Source organism: Equus przewalskii, chromosome 9 (genome assembly GCF_037783145.1).
Source record: "Equus przewalskii isolate Varuska chromosome 9, EquPr2, whole genome shotgun sequence".
In the NCBI taxonomy this organism is placed as follows: domain Eukaryota; kingdom Metazoa; phylum Chordata; class Mammalia; order Perissodactyla; family Equidae; genus Equus; species Equus przewalskii.
This window is the reverse complement of record NC_091839.1, coordinates 74153225-74180228: the sequence shown is the minus strand read 5'-3', so window position 1 is coordinate 74180228 and position 27004 is coordinate 74153225. Positions and strand designations below refer to the sequence as shown.

At 35.3% G+C, this 27004-nt stretch overlaps 1 protein-coding gene across 3 annotated transcripts in view; it reads left to right on the top strand.

The window, feature by feature from the left end:
- The window catches only part of THEMIS (thymocyte selection associated), a 177620-nt gene that overhangs the window by 60463 nt on the left and 90153 nt on the right, over positions 1-27004 (top strand). For 2 of the 3 annotated variants that reach the window (XM_070557020.1, XM_070557021.1), the window contains exon 3: positions 13974-14432. The exons of the other annotated variant lie outside the window; for it this stretch is intronic. In XM_070557020.1, the coding sequence (XP_070413121.1) occupies positions 13974-14432 (459 nt within the window). The remainder of the gene's footprint in view (positions 1-13973; positions 14433-27004) is intronic. 3 annotated transcript variants of the gene reach the window in all.

The window sequence follows — 27004 nt, the reverse complement described above, 5'->3', positions numbered from 1 at the left end:
GCACATCTCAGTTCAGGCTATGCTAATGTCAAGTAGCCACATTTCAAATACTCAATACAGTGCCTCTGATGGTGGCTCTCTCTTGGAGAGCACCAATACAGAACTAAACAGTGTGGTTCCAAAATCTGTGTTCTGAAGCACTTCTTGCTTAATCATAGAAAAAGAGCGAAATGGTCTTTTTGTCAATCAACATCAATGTTATGATGAAAATACAAGATCCTCTGGATCTGTGGCATCTTTTCTAATTTTTCTGATATAGGCAGTAAGCGTTGCAATGTTAAAAGGATTTAAACTGATGCCACTCCTAAAATAACATGAAATAGTAACTTTTAGATAAATGTTAGAAAATTCACTAAATATAAAATTTCTGTCATACGTTTAATGGATTTAAATCATGCTTTAAATATAAGCTTCAGGCAGTGCTTTCTACTTAAACGAATTTCTGCTAGATAAATGGATAAATGGATTTTACCTGTCAAGTGGTCAAGCCATCCCTAAGCAGCCGTGTAGCTGCCATACTGACTTGCCATACTTTCGTAAATTAGGTCCGTAATGAAAAAATGAGCCCAAATGAATGTAGCAGTTTATTTCTCATGGCACAGCAGACAGCAGGAGCTTCACACCTTCGCACTTCTTGAGCCCTATGTCCCAGGGGGTGCTATAGAGCAGGGTCAGGTGGGTGCCAAACACACAGTGGAGGAGCCTAGGGAGGGAATCCCAAACGTGTAAGAGGCTGCTGGCAAACCTGCCAATCTTTGCCCACTAGGAAAGCATTGTCTTTATTACCCTGGAATGTAATAAAATTTCCTTCGGGGAGAAGAGAGAGTCTTTACTATCCTAGAATGTCTCTCAGGAGGGAGATATTCTGTATAATTTTTATACTGGTCAGGAAACAAATCTGTTCCCTCCATCTTCTGAGACATGTAGAAAATGCCATGGAGAATTCCCTCCCAGCATATCTATATCCCCTAGCAGTGAGATTCTTTTCGAAATCATTTTACTTATAAATGTGAAAGATAGAGAAAAGTATTAAGAACAATCAATTACAAAGATTGGATTAATAAAAATTATTTCTTCAAGAAATTTATTAAGACTCAATGACTAAAATTTATGCAACCTGCTCCTTCAGGCCTGAGTACCAAAATAGCTAATACATTAATGTTTTCGAGATGAAGTTCCCCATGGTTTCATTTGGTAAACTATATACTTAACTAATAAAAACATATACTATTATATTCAATGGTCATTCATTTTATGTTTCATCTACCATTGAAATGGCTAAATCTTTCATGTTTAGCCACTTTATGATCATAGCTAATTTTTTATTTGACTAAAATATATCTGCTTCTAAAAGGACCTGATAAGAAAATTGTTATGCAAAAATATTTAAAATATATAATAGCTTTATAGTGAATAACCTTTTTACATTCTGTTTTTTTGAAGATCTTTTGCTAAAAGAAGCAAGATATAAGGCAGAATTTGCTCCTATTTTTCCATCTGGATGTTATGATGACACATAATTCAGACAAGCCCTAAATAGGGCTCCCTGCCTTTTGGATAATTTACTATTCAAGGAATCACCAGCTATTCTTCCAAATTTTCTGGGTCAACTTCTCTTAAGGCATCTTTTCCCCACTGGGCTCACTTAAGCAAAATAAATTCTCCTGTGTCTATTATATAAAAAGGGGTATTCTGAATATACCATGCAAGAAAATGTGAAGTAATTTAAAGGTGCAAGAAATTCAAGATTTTACACTAATTTCCAATTCCCTTTTTTTGGTCTATTTTTTCTTCTACTCTTTAGTATATGATCAGATTGTTTCCCTAAGTCCTTGGTCCTTGGATAACTAGAATGTGTATTATCTGGAAAACAAATAGACTACAGTCCTAGGTTAAAATGTTCTTTTCACCCACCTGTGTACTTTTTAGCATTAGACTGGAATTCTGTCAGAAAGATTATTTTAAAATAGGCTTTTCCATAACTGGCACTGGTCTATAAGTTTGCGTAGTTTTACATTTTATGCACATCTTCTAAAAATCTATCTCATCACTTTTTGCTCTTACCATCCCCCTTTCCCACATATGCAATTCCTCTAACACTCTTCATGGTGTTACATCAACAGTATCACCACAGAGGGTCTCTCAGGAGAGCAACCAGACCATCCTTAGAAAGCTGTCTACTCGGGTCTTCAGTTCTGACTCTCTGAACTGGACGTTGGTAAAGCGCTTTACTATATTTATGCACTATTACATGTCAGTGACTTAAAGTTTCTGCCACTGGAACAAAAGCTTTTTTTTTTTTTTAAAGAAGACTTTTTTATAGCAGTTTTAGGTTCACAGCAAAGTGGAGCAGAAAGCACAGAGGTTTCCCGTGTGCCTCTTGCTCCTACATATGTACTCCCTCCTTCATTATCAAAATCCCCCACCAGAGTGGTACACTTGTTATAATTGATGAACCTACCTTTATGCATCATAAGCATCCCAAATTCATGGTTGACGTTATGGTTCACTCTTGGTGTTGCACATTCTATGGGTTTAAACACATGTGTAGTGACCTGTATTCATCATTATAGTTGCACTCTGAGTGTTTTCACTGTCCTAAGCATCCTCTGTGCTCCTCCCGTTCTTCCCTCCGCCCTACAACCTTTGGCAATGACTGATCATTTTACTGTTTCCATAGTTTTGTCTTTTCCAAAATGTCATAAAGATGGAATCCTACAGTATGTAGCCTTTTTCAGATTGGCTCTTCTTTCACTTAGTAATATGCATTTAAATTTCCTCTCTGTCTTTTCGGGGCTCAATAGCTCATTTCTTTTTATAGCTGAGTGATATTCTATCCTCTGGATGTACCACAGTTTATTATCCATTCACCTATTGAAGGATATCTTGGTTGCTTCCAAGTTTTGGCAATTGTGAATAAAACTGCTACAAACGTCCATGTGCAGGTTTTTGTATGAACATAAGGAATATAATTTTTTAAACTTATAAAATGTATTGATTTTTCCAAATACCACATATATCTTGTAGAAAATTAGAAAATGGAAGAAAATGTAGGGAAGTAGATTAAAACTCCCAAAATCTCATTCCCAGAGCTACCTGGCATTAGTATTTGGTATATTTCCTTTTATTGTTTTCTGTATATTTTATACCCAGACACATATATACAAATGCTTTATTATAGTGGAAAACAAGCCTATTTCTGAGGACTTGCCTATGTTATTATTCTTCAAAACATAATTTTTATTTTCTCTGTAATAGTCCGTCACATGCATATATCATAATTAATAAATCCACCCTGAACGTGTTCATTTATGCAATTTAGGCTATAAGGAGCAGACTTTTAACTGGAATTTTGTCTGCACTTCTGATTATTATAAGAGTTTCATATACATGAAATTATGACTTCAGAAGTAAAAATGTTTTTAAAGCTTTTGATGCATATTGTCAAATCACATATCATAAAGACTCTGCCAATTTATGTTCCACCACGAACTAATCAGAGGGCTAATCTAACTGCTTTTTTGAAGCTTTTACTTAACTCTCCATCTTTCTCCCTTCTCTCATTTTTAAAAATTAGCAGCTTTATTGAGCTATAATTGACATAGCATAAAATTCAGCTGTTTAAAGTATATAATTCAATGGTTTTTTTTGTAACCCTGCCTTAGATTTTTAGGAACATAGTTTAAAAACCTTCAGATTCCTGGAAATTGGCAGAGCCTGACACAGAGGGTGGCAGCAGGTCACACTATTAGCTGTGCACTGGGGGAGTCAGGTATAGGCACCAAGTGGTAAAACTCAGTGAGTCATGCAAAGAAAGAGTTGTTTTTATAAGGGTGTTTGTTTTACCCTTATTTAACACATCATGGAATTAAAGTAAGTAAATACATCCAGACACAAATAAGTTAGAAAACTTTTAGAAATGAGGTTATAATCATTATTTGCAGTAAGACTGTCCAGAAAAACCAATAGAATCAACTGAGACAAAAATTTTAAATTTGTTAGAATTAATGTGTTTAGTGAGATAGAATAAAAAGCATACAAAATGAGTACATATAAGCAAATATATATAAAATATATAAATAAAATATAGACATAAACAAATATATATTTGTATATAGACATATATATAGTCATAACTTTCCATTTATAACTATTTAGAATATATGAGTAATCTATTTTAAAAGAGTAAGGTAAAAGCATAGAATGACTAGGCTTAATATCTTTATACCCAGTATAAGGAATATTATGAAACTTTAACTCCTTTATTTACTTAAAAGTATTATAAAAGCTTACTTATTTTTTAAAAACAAAGGGACATTTTAAGTGCTTGTATCAAAAACCTGAATATTGTGTATATATCAATTGCACATGATTAATTTGTGAGATTAATGCAATTATAAACATAACTCTCATACTATGATCATAATTATTATCATGTTAGCTCTTGAGAAAGTAATTCTAAAATTCACTTGGGAGAATAAACAAGTGAAAATATTCAAGCAAATATTTAGAAAACAGAACAATAAGGGAGGACTTGTCCTGCCAATATTAAAACCTATGACAAAGTTATAAGAAATTATTCAAAATGTTACTTACAGAAAATCAAAAGCTGAATCAATAAATTAATAATAGTGGTGCTAATTGTTATAGAAGCGTCGGAGTGGTGTATTGAATTTAGCTGTAGTGTCCATGCACTTAAACATTTGCTTACGGCACTAAAACAAGACCGTAGAATAAAGCATTACTGTCTGTTTGATGAAGTCAGTACTACACGTCTGGGGTTAAAGGAAGAATTATTTAGGAGACAATTGTAATATAGTTATCAATTTAGAAAACAATAGGTGAAATTGGACCTATTTCTTACACCACATAGCAAAGGAAATTTGGAGTAGATGAAAAAGTTACATTTTACATAAAACTATTTTGTGTTTGTATTTGAAACAAGTTTCAGATTATAAATGTAATGAAAAACCATAAAGAAAAAACAGATTCAATTACATAAAATGGAACTTTCTGTATACCAGGAAAGTAAAAACAAAAAGAAAAGTTTAACAGTAAAGTGGTACAATTTAAAAAAGACTAGATAACACTAAAATGTAAAACAAACAAAAAAAATCAGTTAAATAATTGAGTAGAGCACTAACTGGGAAATGGACAAAGGACAAAAAAGTTCAGATGGCTTATTACCACATAGAAGTTAGTTCGGACTCAATGTAAATTAAAACAATAATGACAACTTTTCCACATATTTATCAGCTAAGCTTTTACAGTTATGACAATAAAGTTGAGAAAGCTATTGTCAAGTGGTCACTCTCAAACCCAACTGAATGGTATATGGAATATTATAACCTTACCGAAAATAAATTTAATATTATATTTCAAGAGCCATCTACCAGTCAATTGGCAAATATTTCTTTTGTGCATGTGCAGAGATAACGATTGATGACAGGGACATCCTTACATCTCAGTCCCTACCTTCCCAGAACCAAGAGTCTGCTGAGAAAAGGGTCTTTAACTCAGTGGTTCTATTTATTAGAAAAAACTCTAAGGAAATAATCATCCTAGAATTATTTGTAATAGTAAAATAATGGAATCAATTTAAATGCCCAACAGTGCAGAAAAAGATAACTTTTGATACATCTTTTACAACATATTATACAGCCATTAAAAATCATATTTGTGAAAAATATTTTAAAACATGAGGTTTAATCACGGTTCAATGTTAAATGAAACAAGTGGGATCCAAACGAATGTATATGGTACAGTTTCAATGTTGTTAAAACATTTCTATCTATGTATATGTCAAGTTTGAAAAAATACCAAAATTTTAAAAGACTGGGGACCTCCTTGATGTGTTTTAGTGCATCAGTTTATTAATTTCCTCATCTATAAAGTTGGGAAATACTAATACTATTTATCTCACAAAATTCTTCCAAGAATTGAATAAATGAAATGAGGTGATCATTAAGTGGTTGCTACAAACCTTAGCCTATAGAAGCACTCAATGATAACTGTTGTTCCTATTTTTCAAAAATCTAAAGAGGCGCCTCTGTTTCATGAGATGGAGCGTGGATAGACCTCCGATGTTCTCATTTCAGCTCTATCTTCTTTATTATGAAAGTAACTTCTGGCGTTTGGGGCAGTTGGTCTGTTATTCTTAGTTATTGATGATGCAGTAAGTTTTCATCTTTTTCTATCAATATTCTGTGTGTTTTTTGTGAATACTTTATTGGGAAGTCACGGACTGTCATGACTAGTCTGCTAGACAGTTGATGTTTAAACCCCTCTTGATCAGATGTAAACCATATGAAATTCCAGTTTGTTTACCTTCATTGTCTAGCAAGTCCAGTTTCTCTGGTCTTTCCTGCAAGCTACTGTTGGGGCCAATCTTTGAAGAGTCTGAGGCAGTCCACAGATGTTCCCTGCCCCAGATGTCCCTGTGCTCTGAGGAGGCTCATCTCAAAACTGCTCTTGAGCTCTTGCTAACCAGGTACCAGGTACCAGCTACCAAGTACCAGGTCAGATCTTCTGTCTGGGGTCCAGCAATCTGCTTTCTAGAACAAATCCAGTGGGAATAGTGGTGGGCTAGCCAGTGGAAGAACCCACTGCCGATTTTAGTTGGGACTTTCAAATTCATGTTATTTGAGTTAGTTTTTTGTTGCCTAGTAATATGGAATCTAAGGGATGCGCTCAGGAAGAAAATGTTCCTTTTTACATGCGGATGAATTTAGAAAAATAAGAGTACAGTCTTCTTTATATTGCAAATCAAAATCTACTTAAATCATAAGCTCTGAAATCCATTTAAAACTTATGGCTACATCAGAAAATCATCTCTTCCTAATTTGAATTTAATGTAAACTGATTTTTAATTGTTTGTAGAACCATGGGTAACAGATTTTTTTGAACACTGCATGGTAAAAATCAGCAAATATGTCAGACAAAGCACAACATTAAAGGAAACATTGCAGCATATGTTGACAGTTATAGAAGAATTGCTGCTGTTTTCACCCTTCACACCAGAATAATTTTTTCAATATTTACCTCCCATGCGTAGAGAGGGAAACATATGGGACTTTACATAATCGTAAGCATAAACAGGTGGCTACTTAGGTACATTTAATTTGCAGGCAACATCAATACTGAACAACGCCATCAGTGCCACATGGGCTCCCAGGCTCTTTCCACTAACATTCCATTAGCGAAATTTAGATCATTAAAACAGAGGGAGGATATACTCCTCCCTCAACTGGCTTCAGCTACCTTTCAGAGCCATGAATAAAACACCTTTTCAAAAATGTCTTGGCAGTTTGCTGTTGCTTTTTTTCAAGGGAACTTCAGCAATTGTGTATAATGTATACCTTGAGAATAACTACAAGCAGTATGATATTTGCATTTAAAATGTGCTTACATCTCTCTATAATCTGCTTATTATGGGCATGAAATTATGATGGTTAAATTCTAAGCAATTTATCAAAGCATGAGGTCAAACTCCTCAAAGCAACTTTGAAATATTTTCTCTAGGTAGTCCACATAAAGCGATCACCTGAGGCTCATTTCCATATTCAGACACTGGTGAAATCTATCGAAATGCTCATTGCCAGGATTTTTTGCTCAGTCTGTGTCAGACACTGAATTGTGGATTCTATATATTTTGTCTCATTTAATATGCTCTAGACTGGAATGTCTGGTTTGTCCACTTTGGCCCTGTTAGTGCTAATCTCTGACCTTATATCCATCCTGTAATGGCTGAGAATTCCAGAGTGAAAAAAAATGAGGAGAAAGAATAACGATTATTTTTCGTTTCTTGCTCTTTTGGTTCTTGCTGTGTTTTAAATACTGTCTAAGCATTTCATCATCACATTGACTTTGTGAGGTAGATTATATCATTTTCTCCACTTTACAGGAAAGGAAATTGCAGCCCTGAGAGTTTAAGTTCTCAGGTTTGCACAGCAAGGAAAGGGCTGAGGCCAGAGTTAAACCCAGGCTGTCTGAACTAACAATTCATACTTTTAACCACTCCACTTTACCGTTGGGATACTTGTGTGTTTCTGGCCCTGAAAATTCTATTGCCTAAAGTCACTCAGCGCTGGAAGTAGTAAATGTGTGGTATTTTGAATATTCTCCTAACAAGCTTAGTCAGAGATATGGGGTGCCGAAGGTCTGTGGGGGTTCTTTCCAGTCCTGATGCCTGTATGTGTCTTCCCAAAATGCAAGGGGTCATGCTCTGCAGAATGAAGAGTCCAGGGAGCTGTGCTCTCCCCAAGGTTTATGAGAAGAAGAATTTCTCACATCCTCTCTCCTCGCCCGAGGTCTCTTACTCCTTCTCATTGCTTGGGAGAGAGAAAGCTTTAACATGAACAAGTATGTAGGACATTTATTAATAAGCTATGATTATAAGAGAGCTTTAGGCATAGACATCAAGTTATATCGTTTGATTTCAAAACCTGACATTATTAATGTAAATTCCATGTTAAACATCCCAAATGGTTGGATATTGCATACTCTTTTCAAGGAGTTTAAATGTTATTGGGAAAAGGAGGGTGTTTTTTTTTTTCATGCAATGATTGAACCAAAGAGGTAAAAATGAGTTGAACTATGATTTGTTCTTTTTACCTCCAGGTAAAAGATCTATCAAAAACTGTTAATGGCTATTATAGACAATTCCTACATGTAAAGACACTCAGACATAGGAATTTTCCAGCCTCACTTCCTCTCCTCTAACGTTGAACAAACTTGGTCACCATCTTCAGTATGTCTTCTCTCCTTTGAAATACTCAGTTAATCTGCCGTGCAAAATTTTCTTATCATGAACTTTGACTTTCCTCACATTCCTTGTTTCTGTTCTTAGAGACTCTTCTATCAAGATTGTTGCAATTGCTCATTAGTTGATGATGTTCACTAATCCTATAATTGACTCTCAGAAATATGGGGAATTTTCTTGTAGTTTGGACATTATTATTATATGTTCTAATACTTTGCTCAAGGATTTTGAGTTTTTCGCTTGGATAGAGCATTTCCTGCACTCCATTTCAATGTAAACTTGAGTAGAGATGCTTGAGCTACGATTTGGAAATATTGGATTTGGGATGGTCTTTAAGAAGATATTTTTTGTAGATATGCTGACCTAAGAATTGTCTTAGGAATGTAAAAAAGTGATGGAAAAGTCACAAGAAGCATGTGAAATGAGAAATCTATAGAGGCAAGTATAAAATAACAAGGATGGTTAGGAATTTGGTTGCAGAACAAACATAGTGCAGTTTTTTAAGAGGCAGAGGCACACAATCACAAAAAGAAGTGAGACGCACTTTGTTTTCTTGGCAGAGAGATAAGACACATGATCCAGAAATATGTAGCAGTCTGATTTGTCTGCAAATCTTCACATAGCTCAAACCACTAGAAATTTTTGAACATGTATCTCAAATATATATTATTTAAAATTGTGTGTGTGTATTTGATGTATCTTTACCTATATCTCAAGGGCAAATTTCCTTATAATGATAGTGGATATGAATCTATATTTTGATAACTTTGAAGTGGCAAAAATGTTTCAGTAACTTTTCATATTTTATTAGACTAGAGTATCATTGTTTTATCTCATAATATGGCTGAAGGAAAGCTTGAGAGGGAGTAGAAATGTCAACTCTGCCATTTTTTTGTTGTTCACTTGTGTTTATGGTAGTTTTATTTTTAATACATGGTTTCTTGGCAATTTAAAGCCATTTATCCATTTTGTAAGAATTGCTTTATTTAAAAACTATGATAATACATTCTGGAAACCCACTTATAAATGGCCAGGTGAGCTGCAGCACCTGACAGTGTATGAACCTGTGTGGGCAACACTGTCAACCCTTCCCTTTGTGTAGTTCCCCGGCCTCCCTCGGAGGCCTCACCTGCATCTTCAGGCACAGGGCCTTCTGACGTACGAACAGATGAGACTAGTGCCGATCAACATCTTAAGTATCAGTGAAGTTGACTCTCTTATGTTGTTTGATTTAAACAGTTCTAAGACTTTCTGCACCCAGAAGGAGGGTGGACTCTTACCTTGGAACCCTCCCTGTTAGCTAATGAAAGGCTGGACAAACAATTTATGATGTATGATAATAGCAAAAGGTTGAAATGTGTAACTCTGTGATTAAGCCCTTGATCTTTAGAGACACAAAAACCTACCATGTGTCTTGTGAGCTATGTGATGATGGAGAATTTATGCTATCTCTTCAAACCTTCATGTGCTTATCTGTAGCATGTTTGTGTTTTATTTGTAGCTGCCTCATATTGCTATTTGGAAAACTAAATTATTATAAGTGTAAATTTCCTGCACATTCTAAGCTGCTAATATTTTAATAATCTTAATTTTGATGACGGGAGAGGAGGAAGAGAAGTGGTAGGTAAAGTTCACTCTAAGATTCTTCATCTCAGAGATAGAGGGTATATATTTGGTTGGAACTGAGAAAGCAAGCTTGAGATTTGACTAGGAAAAAAGACTGCAAGCTCTTCACAATGATCTTATGCTATGTATATTAAGTGATATTGTAATACACAGTTGGAAAATTTAATTTTTAAAATTACTCCCTATTTGGAAGGGAATTGATGAGATAGAAGAAGAAAAAAGTAGAAAAAAATCCAACAAGCATAAATTCTGCACAGTGAACCAGGAAATTATTCTTGCTCTTCTCATATTGGAGGGTCTGGAAAAGTTCATCCATGCAAAGGGAGGGCCAGCTCGTGAAATCTATATACGTGTTTTGTGAAGTAGAATAAAAATGTTTTTATAAGCAATGTCCTTGTAAGTCATATGTATGACAGGGGGGCAGCCTTAAGCATGAGATTTAGGTCTGATTTGAGATTCTAGAGTCATGACTATGAAAATCATGACCATTTTTATACCCCCCAGCAATAATATTTGTTTTACTGTTCTTAAAAGATTATTGTGAGGATAAATGATACATATGAAAAAAATCACTCAAATTTGTAAATTTCTAAATAAATTTCACTTCTTACTATTAATAATAATGATTACAGAGTATTAGGAATTAATTGAAAATATAAACTCTCCCCAAATCTAGGATTCATGGATGTAAAATCAAAGCATAAATTTACTCATTGACTAATTTTCAACAGATTAATTGCATTTCTTTGTAATCTTTGTTTCTCAAGTGACATGCTCTTTATGAACAACTTCTAATTTAAAAATAACAATAATATCCATTTTAATAGGTGACAATCAAATTTGGAAATGGAAATCTATTTTCTTTCTGCTTTTTAACTTACTTTATGAAGATTACATATTGGCTTACTTTATAATTACCATCATGATCACTCAGCTCCTGAAATGGGTTTTGTTTTTCCTTGCAAGTATAAGAAGTCATATTTTCTCCAGGATAAACCTATTACACTCTTTGTGAAAAAGATGGAGGAGATAATGGTAAAATTTAAAGCTGATCGGGCCTATGCTGCTTTAGTTTATTGTAAAATTGAAGTTCCAATATGACATCATATTTCTATATATCAAAAAAAACCTCGCCCTTGTTCGTATGGCATTACGTGGCTGTTTATGGGAGGGACTCTTTAGATTGGCTGCAGTAGTATATGAAGAAATGTTTATCATATAGTTTTTCCTGTTCTCTGCCACTTAGTATGTTAAACTGTGTATTTAATCATCTTCTAAGGGAAAACACATAGATTCATAGATAGATTCTTCTTGCAATAGAGACATTCAGCAAGATAGCTCAGAAGTGGGTGATTAACTTGAAATAATGGTGGCCCTAAGGGTTTCAGGCTTTTTCTACTTGACGACATTTTAGGTCTGTTATTATCTTAGGTGAACTCAATTCCCCAAGAAAGAAGATGCTGAATTAATTCTTCTGTGACTTATGTCGTCAACATAGCTGGGACAGAAATAAAGCTATGTGCCTCTATCATTTATGAGATTCTAGGTAGCTATTTTTTAAAACTTATTTCACAAAAAACTGCTTAGTTTCCTATACCCTGATAATGATTGTGGGCTCTTAGAAATAAATCTTCACACACAGACAAATGAGATTAAGTATGTGCACGCATGCACACACACACACAAATTCATTTACTGTGGAGAATTCAAGAGTACTATTTTATTGGATTTTCCCTGATACAAGACATAATAAAAAAGAAGTTCCTTCAAAGTAAATGTTTGCCTCCCCGTCTTCAAGCATCCCATGCAGTGGATGAGCCCTATTCAATCTCTTCAGGTTTTCAGGACGGACCACACAGGCTACCTGACTCATTCCTTGCCAAGATTGCGTCACTCACATTTTTTCAGGAAGTTTAAATCTAAAAATAACCAAAATCCTATTTTTGTGTGTGCGCAAAGATCGACTACAAAAATAACTGATCGTAAATGTTTGTACAGTGACCCAAAATATACATAAAAGATGTTATAACCTGGTTAATAATGATTTGATATATATAGATGAATTTAATTGGAATGTATTTCTTGAGTAAGCTAATGCATGCTTTTTCCAAGCTGTATGATTCTAGTGTTTTTTTTATACATTGTCTTCTTGGTTCATGTTGGTGTATAATATTATCATTAATTTACTTTTGGATTAAGGAAGCAATTATTTAATTTCTTATTTGTTCTTATTTTGTCTGGAATTATTAAAATCTACTCAATAAGTAAATTTCTGGAAGTTCTACAAAGCAAATACCCCCATAGGATAGAAGCAAAATAATTCAAAGAGGAGCATTAAGCTTAAACATGTGTTTCAGCATAAAAAGCATAAAAAGCTGTGTCTTAAATAGTAAAAGTTCATTGTATTAGTGACTATGCCGACTGTATCAGAGGGAAAAATTTCAAATATTGAAACTGGTAAAATGAGAGAAGCAAAGAAAAGAAAGGATATTATATAATCAAGAATATTCAATCCAGAGCAACTACCTAACCTGGCATTTTCCAAGGAGAGCTATGTGGAGCACTAATCTATCATGATATGCTATGCTGTAATTTATTAGTGGATGTTTCCACAAGACTTTTATAATCAAAGAAATCTGAGAAATTCTTCATGTTCTGAGTCACAGTGTATCTAAAGTTTCCGAGAAGTCTTAAGTTAATTGGAAATTTGTAGACATTTTTTATTGTGGTAACATACACATAACATAAAATTTACCATTTTAAAGTGCACAATTCAGTGTCATTAAGTACATTCACAATGTTGTACAAACATCACCACTGTCCAGTTCCCAGCTATAATAGCTTTGTAATTGTTAATTTGGCCTTGGAATAGTTTCTTCTGGAATATTTAATAGTTTCTTCTAGAATATTTAATTTAATTTTAAATATATTTATGGAAATGCTGATCTAATCCAGTTCTCTCATTTTAAAAATTAAAAATATGAACTTGAGAAGGGCTGGCTCTGTGGCCTAGTGGTTAAGTTCAGTGTGTTCTGCTTTGGCAGCCTGGATTCAGTTCCCCAGTGTGGACCTACCCCACTTGTTGGCAGCCAAGCTGTGGTGGCATCCCACATACAAAACAGATGAAAATTGGCACAGATATTAGCTCAGGGCAAATTTTCCTCAAGCAAAAAGGAGAAGATTGGCAACAGATGTTAGCTCAGGGTGGATCTTCCTCAGCAAAAAAAAAAAAAAAAAAAAAAGATCTTGAGAGATTAAACACCTTGCTCAATATCATGCAGGTAGTTGGGACACAGCCAGTATCTCATTCAGAGTTTCCGTTTCCAAGAAGAGGGTCTTTTCTCTTTCAAGGTATTTTTCTCATTTCCATTTATCTTGCTTCAATCTAACGATCAGTAATCTACAGAAAATACATTAAAATTTTACCTGGAAAAATTCAGGATTAAAACAAATATCTCTAATCTTTAAAAAGGTACATTACTTTAAAAAGCTATATTGTACTTGTTTTATAACTCTCTGTCTGTGATTTTCTTATGAGAACTTTCATTGTAAGAACTTTCTTTAATTCACACAATTCTATTCTTAGGTCTTTTTAAGATTGTGGCTGATAAAGCTCCATACCTTACCATGGAAGAAATTACAAGGACCGTCCCTATTGGACCAAGTAGACTAGGGCATCCTTGCTTCTATCATCAGAAGGGTATAAAACTAGAGAATCTCATCATAAAGCAGAATGAACAAATCATGCTGAACTCAGTTGAAGAGATTGATGGAGAAATAATGGTGAACTGTGGAGTGGTAAGAAATCACCAAAATCACTCATTTACTTTGCCTTTGTCACAAGAAGGAGAATTCTATGAGTGTGAAGATGAACATATTTATACCCTAAAGGAGATTGTCGAATGGAAGATCCCCAAGAACAGAACACGAACTGTGAAACTTACAGATTTTTCAAATAAGTGGGACTTAACTAATCCATTCCCTAAAGGTTTCTATGGTACTCTGATTCTCAAGCCTGTTTATGAAATTCAAGGTGTGATGAAATGTAAGTATCCAGTGCGAATAATGCTCTATGGACATGAGCATTGTGGGGTTTGGGGAGGAGAAAGTATTTAGAGTCTGAAGAATGAGAGTCTGTTCCTGACTTGTCCATTAAGGCCCCCGGGAGTTAGATTCTCATCTATAAGTAAGCAAACCATGTATTTTGGGCAAGGATCCAATTGAATAATGTATATGAACGCATGTTATAACTTTGTGTGGTGCTATCCAAGCGTAAGGTGCTGCAACCGTCAGGTACAGAAAGATTGAAATGCCAGTTCATTTTTATCACCTCCAGTTACACATGGTCAGAAAAGAGCTGCTTTTTAGAGTATTCATGGCATAAAGCATATTTTGTTAGATAGAAGCTTTCTTGTATGGAGGTGGTAAACAAAGAGATAAGGATGCACAGTTTTCTTAATGTGTCCCTTACTCCTATTTTTGGGACAGACCCCCTCCCACCTTATTTTTCCTTCCGGCATCCATTACTGGTCATAAATCTTCCTATTAGCTGGGAGTCTCTTTAACTTAAGGGAAAACGATGTGACAAATTAATTCACACAAGAATGTGTTTTAATATGTAATCTTCATCGGATTATTTGCATTTTAAACTAGGAATAGCTGAAACGAGCATTGTTACCCCAAAGGAATTAATACTTTAAATTTTCAAGATTATGGCACATAAGTGGAACAAGAATGGAGCAAAGAGTTCTGTATTTGCAGTCAAAATTCCTGGATTCTAACTCTGGGTCAGTAACTTCCTAGGTGGCGACTTTGGGTAAGCCATTTAGACTGTGTCTATGCAGAGGGAAGGATGAAACCCCTCTTGCCTGCTTCTTGGAGTTCTTTTGAGAAGGAAATAAGGTTCTCTTAAGGTACTAAATATAACACACTTGAGAAAGAAAAGCACTATGTAAAAATGTTTGGTCAAAGGTTACCCTTGGATATCTCAAATTCTATTTATCTCTGCTCCCGCTAGTCTCTTATACAGCTATGAAAAATATTGATATGAACCTTTGAGTAGGTTTTAGAACTGCATGTTAAATTTTGTTACAAATATTTAACCAATAATTGATTAATTCATTTGAACTAAATGTATACGTAAGGAATCCCACTCAAATAGAGATTATTTTTTAATACTACAAAAAATTGAGGCCGCAGCATAATTGTTTTTTAATAGGATAAAGAATTGAAGTCACAGCAAATTTTAGACCTCACATAGTGCTCTGTTAGCTATCCCAAAATGTGCAATCGAAATTGACAATTGAGTTTTCCTCAATTTTCATAAATAATGAATAACGTTTTCCTGCTTTAAAATTTGTTAATTTTCTGAAACCACTGGCATCTCCTGTCACACAGCTGCTTGTGAAGGGCAACCCAGAACATAAACATGTGAGCAAGGTGGTTACAATATCGAAAGAATTTAGATTAAGGATCAAGAAAGTCTTCTTTGAGGAAATGGCATTTAAACTAAGACCTGACGGATGAATAGGAGATAGTCAGGCAAAGAAGGAGGGGACAACGTTGGAGGAAGCTGTAGCAGCTTGCATGAAAGCAGGTAAGCAAGATTGGACCTCCAGTGCAGCTGGGGTGCAAAGAGAGGAGAAGGCAGGTTGAGACAATTATCAAAAGATGCAGTGAGGGAGTAGAATCAGTCCTGGAGGGTCTTGAAATATATGTTAAGTGGCTAACATTTGTCCAAAGGACAAACCAATAAAGGTTTCAGCTGGGAGGAACAAGGTGAAAGGAGTGTAATGAGGCTATTGAGTCCGTGGCAAGGTACCTTGGGGTTAATACACTCAGAAGGATATTAGAGGAGCTGTTAGTCTCAATGGGTATTGAAGAAGTACAACCAGCAAGATTTAGAGGTCTATTGGAAGGGAGAAAGAAGTCAATCTGATTCCCAGGCACTGGCTTGATCTACTGGTAATGGTGGTGCAGTTTATTAAATATAAACATTGACAGAAGAGCAGGAGGTATTAACCGAATTGTTTAGATGGAGCTAAATATGGTTTCTGCTAACCAAGGTCCCAGAAGAAAGCCTTTAGTTGAAATAAAGTCCTTCCCCAAATGCATTAGTACAATTTCCATTCTTTCCTGATATTAAAATTGAATTTTGATTTTAATTGTTTTGGATCTTTAATTTCTTAGGGATTATTTTAAACATTAGTTCTTATTGTTTAGCAATTTTGGGACAGACGCTGTATGAGACTGTTTTGTATGTGTCCTGACTGCAGAATATCCCTGGAAATAGAGGACGGGTGTCCAACACAATAAGCCCAATTTTAAAAATAATTGTCATTGTAAATATTTTTCTTCTAAATGCAGACTACTTTTTAAATCAACTATGGTCTTGTTTTCCAATATTCTTTCTTATATTGAAGATTCAAACTTGCCTTGAGGTCAAGGGCATGTTGCTTGCTAAGTTACCTAGAGGTCAAGAGCGTGTTGTTTTCCAGTGGCTTTGAGTGTCAAGCAGTTCAAACCCCTCGTGGCTCGAGTTCTTCCTTTCTAAGGTGACAAGAAAAAGCACAGGTCTGAGCCAGGGATAGGAAGTTTTAGAGAAACCTTAGGGGAAAAAGCAAGACGAAAAAGATTGAGAACTACAGGAAGCTATGAAATATTGATTTGCTGAAAAGAGAACATAGCAAGTAAATAGAGAAAAGAGAGAATATGAAACCTTTACTCCTAATGCTAGTTTCTAATATGTTATTAACGTGAAAATTTAGGTGCCATAAAGAAGAAAAGTAGCAGAAAGTGTTTAAATGAAATATTTGTTCCTGGAAATTCTTGGTTATAATCCCCGTGACAGGCCTGAAGCCCCTCTAATTGGCACCATACATTTAATGATTTTTAAACTATTTTATGTCTTTGGGAAATAGATATAAATAACAGTCCAAGGCCTTTAATTACTGGTCTCATATAAGTCATAGCAAGATATTTTTGTGTCTTTCATAGGAAGATAAATTTAATATTAATGTAATAAGTGAAATATAGAATGGTTGCAAATGAAAAATTGAGTCAACTATTTAAAGTTGCTTTCAAAACATCAGAAATCTTGATCGTTAAAACTTTTTAAAGGTGTTATGTTTCGATGTATAGATTGATAATTATTTCTTCCTTAACAGAAATTTTAAGAGTTGGAAAGCTGCGTATCAGTTTAGGAAAAAACTCAGGGCCTTCCAAAATTTGGAGGTACAGTTTTTGCTCAGATATCTGACATATTAATTCATTTATAAGCGGAGGACTGAAATCACGTGAGCAGAAAGGAGATATCAAAAAGTCAGTATGTGAATGTCTTATAATAGGTGATAAATGAATAGGAGAAAAAATACATTGATCTTTTAGTGTTCTGAGACTTCTTCTTTCTCTCATTTTATTTAAAAAATTAATTTCAATTTTTGTCAAAGTCAAAAAAGTCAAATAGTGATAAAAAGACTTATAACAAAGTCATCAGCAAACCTTGTGCCCTTGACCAGTCCCAGATTTCTCCCCCATTCTGCTACTTCCTCCTCCCTTTCCTCATTCTCTCGATATATGGTAAGTTGCGGTTAAGCATAAGTATTTTCATTATTGTGACTATTTGTTGCTCAGTCAAGTGATGTAAAATGTCTAAATAACTCTTTGTTTTTCTGTAATGATGACCTTATTGTTTCACTGTTTTTTTCAATCGTCTCCTAAATCTTGTATTCTCTAACATCTTTATGAAAAAAGCCATTCAATGCAATTTTCCACATAGCCCAAACTGTCAGGAGATCTACCTTTTCTGTTGTTTTTCCTCCTGAAATACCTCCTGGAATCCTCCATACTCATGCTCCAATCTGAATTTGTTCCTTTCCACTGCGTAAGTGCTTGTCTTGGTCAGCTTGGGCTGCTATAACAAAAATACCATAAACTAGTAGGCTTATAAGCAAATGAAATTTGTTTCTTGTAATTCTGCAGGCTGGAAGTCTGAGATTGGGTACCAGGATGGTTGAATTCTAGTGAGGAACCTCTTCTAGGCTGCAGACTGCTGACTTATTGTATCCTCACACAGTGGAGAGCGGAGAGGGGAAGCAAGCTCTCTCCCTACTTTCATAAGGGCACTAATCGCATTCATGAGAGCTCCACCCTCATGACCTCATCTAAATCTAATCATCTTCCAAGGGCCCCGCCTCGTAAGTCCATCACATTGCGGAGAAGGATTTCCATGTGTGGATACCGGAGGACACAAACATTTAGTTCATAGCAGTGCTGTCCCGGGGCTTCCATTTAAAACCATCCTGCTGTTTCCACTTTGACGTGATTCTGTGTTCGCTAGCAGTTTCTGGAATCAAGTAACTTCTTCCTTGGTTTTCTTCCAGTTTTGAGGAGCCCATCCTTCACTTGCTTCCTGATAAAGATGCAGAGAATATTAATTAGTTAAGTAAAGGACCTGCGTCTTTGAAAAATATTTATTTTACACTCGTAAGATTGGTAGTTTGGGTACTTATAGAATTCCAGGCTGAAAATAACTTCTCAGAATTTTGAAAACTTTGCTCCCTTTATCTTCTACCTTCCAATATTGCCTTTGAGAGATTATCCAGGGCCTTGAGAAGTGTCCCAGTAATGTGCTCTGTGGCCGGTCTGTTCTTTCATTGTGACGGCATTTTTCAGTCTGGATATTCAGGTCCTTCGTTTCTTGGAAAATTTCTTTGGTAATTTCCTTTCAACATGTTTTTCTCTTTTCGCTTTCTGTAACTTCTAATCTCACGTTGCAGCTCCTATACTGATCTAAGACTATTTTCTTTTCTACTTTATGTCTGCTTGTCTCTGGTTTACCTTTAGGGAAAATTTCTTCACTACATTTCCAGCTGCTTTAATAAATTTTTCATTTCAGCTATCAAATTTTTAATTTCCAAGAGTTATTTCTTGCATCATTTTTAGAATGTGACTGTGTTTTTGTTTTGAGGATGCAATATCTTATCTCTCTCAGACTATTTTACAATTTCTTAAAGTTTTCAACTGTTCCTTGCATTTTTCTGCCTCTTTTGGGCTTTTTTTTTTTTTTTTTAAGTTTTGGTTTGTCGTTCTTGTTAAGTGTTTTCCTCAAATGCCTGGTGATTATCTGCCATTTGTTCCTTTTTACATGTGAGACACTTTTTTTTTTTTAATTTGTAAAGTAGGCACTATTTATATACAAGCTTTTGGTTTATGAATTGTAGGTTTCATTTTGCCAGCTTTTTCATTCGAGCGTTACCCAAATTCACTTTCTGTGAGTCTTTCCTCTAGGACTTGTTCAGTTTCACCTGAGAAGAATCTTCTTGATATCTTCTGGGGGTTATGAAACTGTTGTGGCCCAGTGGGGAGTCGCTGAGGGTTTCACCATCCCACAGGTTTAGGGGGTACCTCCCTCTCTCTCAGTCCTATGCTTCTCCCCTACTCACCTATGTCCAGTTTCCAGAACCTGAGACCCTCTGTCTCCTGTTCACTGCAGAGACAGAGGCAGAAGGGGTGGTTGCCCATCTTCCCCAGGTTAGAGTTGGAGACCTGGGTTTAACCATTCTTCAGACATTCACACAACGCCCTTGTTTTTTCCCCTTAGCTCCTCTTCCACCTTCAGAGGGGCCTTATGCCTCCAGTTTGTAAGCCTTTTGGGGGTCCTGTGGGGCCAAAAATGCTGACTTATCATCAGACTCTGACTCCTTAGGCACGTGGGCTTTCCCTTCTACTCTGCCAAACCATTTCCCATTCTGCCATCTGAGTTCTGTCTTCATTTAGTTTAAAGATTGCAGATGTCTTTTAAGTTCATTGGAACTTTTTCTCTTTTTTCTTTCCTGTTTTCCTTTTTACTTTTGTAAATTTGAGAAGAAAGGGGTAGAAAGCAACATATGTCACCCATCAACCTCACTGCTTAATTAAATTAGTCCTAGCCCAGACTTTTTCCTGGACCTAGTATAATCCTAAAAAAACTGGTTGCTAAAATTGCTCAATGATAAGTGTAATTTATAAATAATATTTTTAATAAAACATAATTTTCAGTAATTTATAAAAAGACTAGAGTCAATTTCTTATGTATTTATTTTTGTCTTCTCAATGCTTCAGATAAAGTTCAATTTTCAATAAATCAAATACATGAATAAGTGAATGAATGAAGCAACTAAAATAATTGTTTCTGTGTAAAATAATTGTACAGTACAAAGTTCCTATTTAGGTAACGAAAGGGTTTTCTCACTCACCATATCCAGATTTGACTTATTACAGTGACATAGTTATGAATTTAATAGCTAAGGAGAATGAATATTCACTTCATGGCACCAAGGTTGATATTATTTATATTTGTCTAACAGGTTCGATTTTTGTCAGTGATGCTTTTCCTAACATGTCTGTGAAAATATTGTTACTTAACATGGTATTTAAAACCAAGTGGATACTCTAGTCAGCTCCCATTTTGTTTTCCTCCTTTAGGCACTAGTCTTATTGCTAATAGAAAAATCAAACAGCAAGAAGAAGAAAGCACAGTTTTTACTCTGTATATATATTTATTTATTCTTACACTACCAACTATTAATGTTTTATCAGTCAGAGTTCTCCAGGGAAAGAGAATATGTATATATATGTTTAATGTTATATAAATTTAATATTATATATTGTATATAATTATACATAGTTGCATAGATTAATTAATTAATTTTAAAGTCTTGGCTCATGTAGACTTGGGGGTTATAAGTTCTACATCTATAGGACAGGCTGGCAGGCTGGAAACTCAGGCAGAAGTTGATGCTGCAGTTTTGAAGCAGGATTTCTTCTTATGTGGGAAACCTCAGTTTTCGCTCTTAAGGCCTTCAACTCATCGGATGAGGCTCACTTACATTATCGAGGGTAACGTCCTTTACTTAAATTCAACTGATTTAGATGTCAACCACATCTACAAAAATACCGTTACAGCAACACCTAGATTAGTGTTTGATTAAGTAATTGGGTGCTATAGCCCAGTCAAGGTGACACATAAAACTAACAAACGCAAATGTCAATGTTGCAGTTTATTATCCAGTATAAGAAAATGGCTATCCACTTTTTTTAGCTTTAATAAACCAAATGAAAATGTAGAAGACAGAGTAGTGTTACAAATAAATCCATATCAAATGCAAGTATATTCATTTTAAATGATGCTTGATTTTTCTGCTATAAATGTTTGAGAGGAATCCAAAAGGCATTTTCTCTATTTATAAATACAAACAGCAGAAGAACCAGAGAAGAACCATCTAACTAAGGGGAAAATTCACAGTATAGCTTCTCTAAGTTGAAACGAAGCTGAATAAATGGAAGAAAGAATAATTCATAGAATATTCATAAAGAAAACTGAGACCAAATGAATGAACTGGAAAGCATATTTTAGTTTAGAAGTCTAGAATAAGACAGAGCTCAGAAATTATTAGTGCATCTAATAATCACCATATAATAAAAGAGTATAATGTGATGCAGAAATGTAAACAAAACAATTCACTGAGTCGTTGAGAGCTGGAGATGAAATTCGTGAAAGCACTTTTGAGAAAAGCAATTATATTCTTGGAAAGTAAATGACAAAGAAATCAAACTTAGAAAGGGAACATTTTAGTGAATATATGAATTATTATTATTGTTAAAAAATAATATCAAAGGAACTAGAAATTGAGAGAAATTGCAGGGCTAGAATTTACAAAATGTGTTTAGAAAAAAAATAGGTAGAAACAATCACCTTGCCTTAAGCCTTGAATAAGATTATCTCAGCAGATTTCCAACTCTGTACTACTAGCTCAGGTCCAATTGCAAAGGATAAGTCCTCACATGCTGAGTTGAGACTGAGAGTATTCCAGAATTGAATATTAATTATCTAAGTAAACATGCATTGCCATCATTAACCAAGCATAAACATAAAAATTTTCTTTTTAAAGATAATTTTTAGTGGGGTCCCCAAAATTCACCCTTAGCTAAAAGAATTGTTGCAGAGGAAAATGCAGAAAAGCACCACGTTCTGATTAACATTAGCCCTAACTGTAAAGGGAGTTTCCCTGAAAGAAGAGGCAGAAAGACAAAGTTTAGTGAAATGACTCAGCAGCATAAAGGGAAAATCTATGCTATCGTTTTAGAGAAAATAGAATGGAAATTTTTTTCATGAGAGCTCCCTTTGGATAACCAGTAAACACACCCAAGCAAGCACAATTCATGTTCCCCTAGAAAGAAAATTTGGGAAGTCTAAACTAAGGTTCTCTGAATAAATATTGTTTTTACTTCAAATTAATTTATCAGAAATTTTGTAATAGACACCTCCAGGAATGTCTCTCGTGCTCTGAGTTGCTGCCTTCTTGTTTCTTCATCATTTTGAAGTCAGGGTAACTTTTTCTGGAAATTTTTGCAGTTAGCTCAACTCCATAGCCGGCCTTTTTTGGGGTGGAGGCAGTAAGAGGGAGGATTACGCTTTCCCAATTGTTAAATAGTAAATGATGTTTAAATAATTTGTAACACACACACAAACACAGCTGGAATTGTATATACCAAAATGTAAGCAGTGATAATCTAAAGTTGATAAATTTATAAAGCATTGTAATGTTTTTTTTTCCCCACTTATTTATTTATTTATTTTTTTGAGGAAGATTAACCCTGAGCTAACTACAGCCAATCCTCCTCTTTTTGCTGAGGAATACTGGCCCTCAGCTAACATCCGTGCCCATCTTCCTCTACTTTATACGTGGGATGCCACCACAGCATGGCTTTTGCCAAGCAGTGCCATGTCCACACCTGGGATCCAAACCAGTGAACCCCAGGCCACCAAGAAGCAGAATCTTCGAACTTAGCTGCTGTGCCACTGGGCCAGCCCCATCCCACTTATTTTTTAAAATATTTTTATAAGAGCATGTAACTTTTTGTTTTATAAGAAAAACAAAGCAAAAGATGTTGATTTTTTAATCTTACTCTTGGACACTTACATAGAGATAATAAAATGTGTCACAAAAATTAGTTAAGCCTATTCCAGTTTAAAACCTTGAGGATGTCATTTCCAAATTCTAGGTCACTTTAAATGAATCTATGTTTTTATTTTAATTGGCTATGGAGAACTTAAAACCTGCAAGAGTAAAGAGAATAGTTTAAAAAACCAAGAAGAGTTTTGTTTTAATGTATTAACAGACATGAGAGAAAAATACATAAAATTTGAGGTTGATGCAAAAGTTATTAGACAGATTGAGTTGTCACTATCCTTGGGCTTCATGCCAGTTAGTAGAAAAAGACAAATGCTCTGATTTCACCTTCTCTTCCCATTATGCTGTCAAATTAATCTACCAAACTCCTAATTTAATTTGGTCATTCTTAATCTCGACTATTTTGAGTTCCTGTTGAAGTAGTTATACCTTCCTCTGCCTGGCATTTGGCAGTCGATTCATCTTCATAGCCTTACCTTCAGCGGGTCTCCTGTCTAGACCTTGTGCTTTAGTTTAAAATCCTGAGCCTGGATTACACTCTAATCACTAACACCCTATTTTTTCTGCCTCCTTATCTTTGATCATGCTGTTCTTACCATCTGGGATATTCTCTCTCCTATCCTATCTTGGATTGGAATTTCCTCCCAACCTTAAAAACTCATGTTGCAGCCACATCTTTCTTAATATCTATTTTTATCCCCATCCCAAAACTAGATGTGTTATTTCTCTTACTCTTTTTCTGCCTACTGTGGTTTTAATTAAGCCATTTATATGATTCCACTTTTTCTCCTCTCTTAGCATATGAATTATGCTTAAACAATATTTTTAGTCATTTCCTTGGAGTTTGCAATATATATTTATAATCTAAGTCTGCTTTCAATGGCTGCACCACTTCATGGGCACTGCAGCTACCTTATAACAGAGTATTCCCAATTCTTCTCTCCCATCCCTTACAACACTGCTGTCGTTCATTTCATTATCCATGAGCTATAATCATCAATATATTGTTTTTATTATTATGTTGAACAAACTGTTATCTGTTATATCAATTAAAAATGGGAAAACAAAATATATTTTTGCCTTGACTTATTCCTTCTCTAATACTCTTCCTTTTTTTTTATGTAGATCTGAGTTTCTGAGTACCTTTAGCTCGAAATAATCCTCATACCAAAGTGGTGTTATTTTTAAGTGGCATATTCTTGACTTTTGAAGGATAGCTTCACTGGACACAGAATTCTGGGTTGGTGTTTTTTTCTCTTTCAACACTTTAAATATGCCATTTACTGTCTTTCTACTTTCACGGTTTCTGAAGAGAAGTCTAATGTGATTCTCGTCCTTCTTCCTCTATAGGTAACATGTTTTTTCTTCTGACTTCTTCAATTTTTCTCTTTTCCTTGATTTTGAGTCAAAGTTTGAATATCATATGCCTAGGTGTTGATTTTTTGGTATTTATCCTGCTTATTCTCTAAGCTTCCTTAATTTTGCGACACTCTCAGCAATTATTACTTCAAATATTGCTTCTGTCCCTTTCTCTCTCCTTTCTTTCTGGCATTCCCATGACATATATGTTACACTTTTTGTAATTGTCCTACAGATCTTGGATATTCTGTTCCATTTTTTTTCATTCTTTTTTCTTTTGCCTTTCAGTTAGCAAAATTTCTATTGATATATCTTCAAGCTCACTGATTCTTTCTTTAGCTGTGTCCAGTCTACCAATGAACCCATCAAAGTCATTCTTCATTTCTCTTACCGTGTTTTTAATTTCTAGCATTTCCTTTTGATTCTTTCCTAGAGTTACCATCTTTCTGCTTACATTACCCATCTTTTCTTGCAGTTTCTTCCATTAGAGCCCTTAGCATATTAATTGTATTTTAAATTCCCAATCTGAAATTTCCAAAATCTTTGCCATATCTGAGTCTGGTTTTAATGCTTCCTTTGTCTATTCAGACTATACTGTTTGCTTTTTAACACACCTTGTAATTTTTTGTTGAAAGCTAGACATGATGCATCAGGTGAAAGAAACTGAGGTTCATACTATAATTAGGTCTCAGCTTTTTTGAGGCCCTGTTCCCCTGGCTTATGACCTTCACAAGTGCTTCTCAGCTTTTCTCCTCATGCCCCCTTAGTGAAACAGAATAGTTAGCAGGGGCTAGAGTTAGGTGTCTCCCTTCCCCCGCGAGGAAGGATAGAGGAGGTTGAGTTGGGTATTTCCATTTCCCCACACGGAGGGCTAGAGGGGCTGGAGTTGGGTAATTCCCTTCCCCCACGTTGGCTAGAGGCTGGTAAAACCCATTGGTTAGGCTGTGGTAAAGAGTTTTCCTTGAGGGCAGCCCTTTGTTAAGGAGACCCTAATGCTCTGGGTGTATTTCAAAATGGTTACTTTCCCCTGCATCCTGCCCAAACCATGAGGGGATTTTTCTCCAATTTTCACCCTGAAACCCTGGTGAGCTCCTGGAAGTAAACTCATGAAAACATGGGGGGATGTCCCTAAGACTGGCCCTCCAGAAGTTTTATCTTTCAAGCTTGTCCATGCATAGTCTCCAGCAATTAGTCAATTACTCTTAAAATGTTCTCACCAGTTGCTGGCTCCGGCAGTGGTTTCAGCACCCACTTTGCTGTAACTCTCTCTATTTACTTATCTCTCTAGTTTTTACGCTGATGGTTTGCCCTGTACCCTTGCTTCTCTCTGATGGATCTAAGAAGAGTTGTTGATTTTTCACTGCATGTGGTATTTCCAGGTATTTCCATGAATCTTCTCTTAAGGCACATGCATCATGATGGTTTTTATACCTTAAAATGTCTAGATCATTATTTTGTAGAGATTAAACAAAAATATTTATTGCATTGAAAAAACCGTTAAGTAAGATAACTACAACCTAAAGGGACATGTCTTAAATGCAATATATAATATTTTCTATGGCGTATAGCAGGAGTTTTAGCAGTAGAAACTATTTGTTTCCCAATGAAATTTTACGTGGAACTCCACTTATTTACTGGATCACATCCTTTAGCGCTCAATCAAGGACATTGTTCTGGCAACTGTTTTTCATTTATTCAATTCATTTATTGACTACCTACTATGTGCCGGTCACCATTCTAGATATCGGGATATATTGGTGAACAAAACAATCAAAGACTTCTGTCCCTGTGGAGCTTATGTTCCAATCTTGGGAAGCAAACAGTAAACAGTGGTTATAATAAATAAACAAATTATATGGAATGGTTGAAGGTGAACCGTGACATGGAAAATGAAGAAATAGACAAGGGCAGGGGATAGAGATAGTTGTAATTTTAAATAGAACACTGTCTTAATCCATTCGGTAACTATAACAAAATACCATAGATTTGGTGGCCTATAGACAATAGAAATTTATTTCTTACAGTTCGGGAGTCCGAGAGCAAGGTGCTGTCAGATTTGGTGTCTGACGAGGATCTGCTCCCTGCTTCACAGACAGCCATCTTCCCACTGTGTCCTCAGGTGGTGGAAGGGCATGGGAGCTCTCTGTGGTCTCTTTTATAAGGGCACTAATCTCATTACCTAAATACCTCTGAAAGGTCTAGTGTCCAAATACCATCACACTGGGCGTTAGGTGTCAACATATGCATTTTAGGGGGGACACAAACATTCAATCTATGGCAAGCATTTGTTGAGTAAATCTCATTG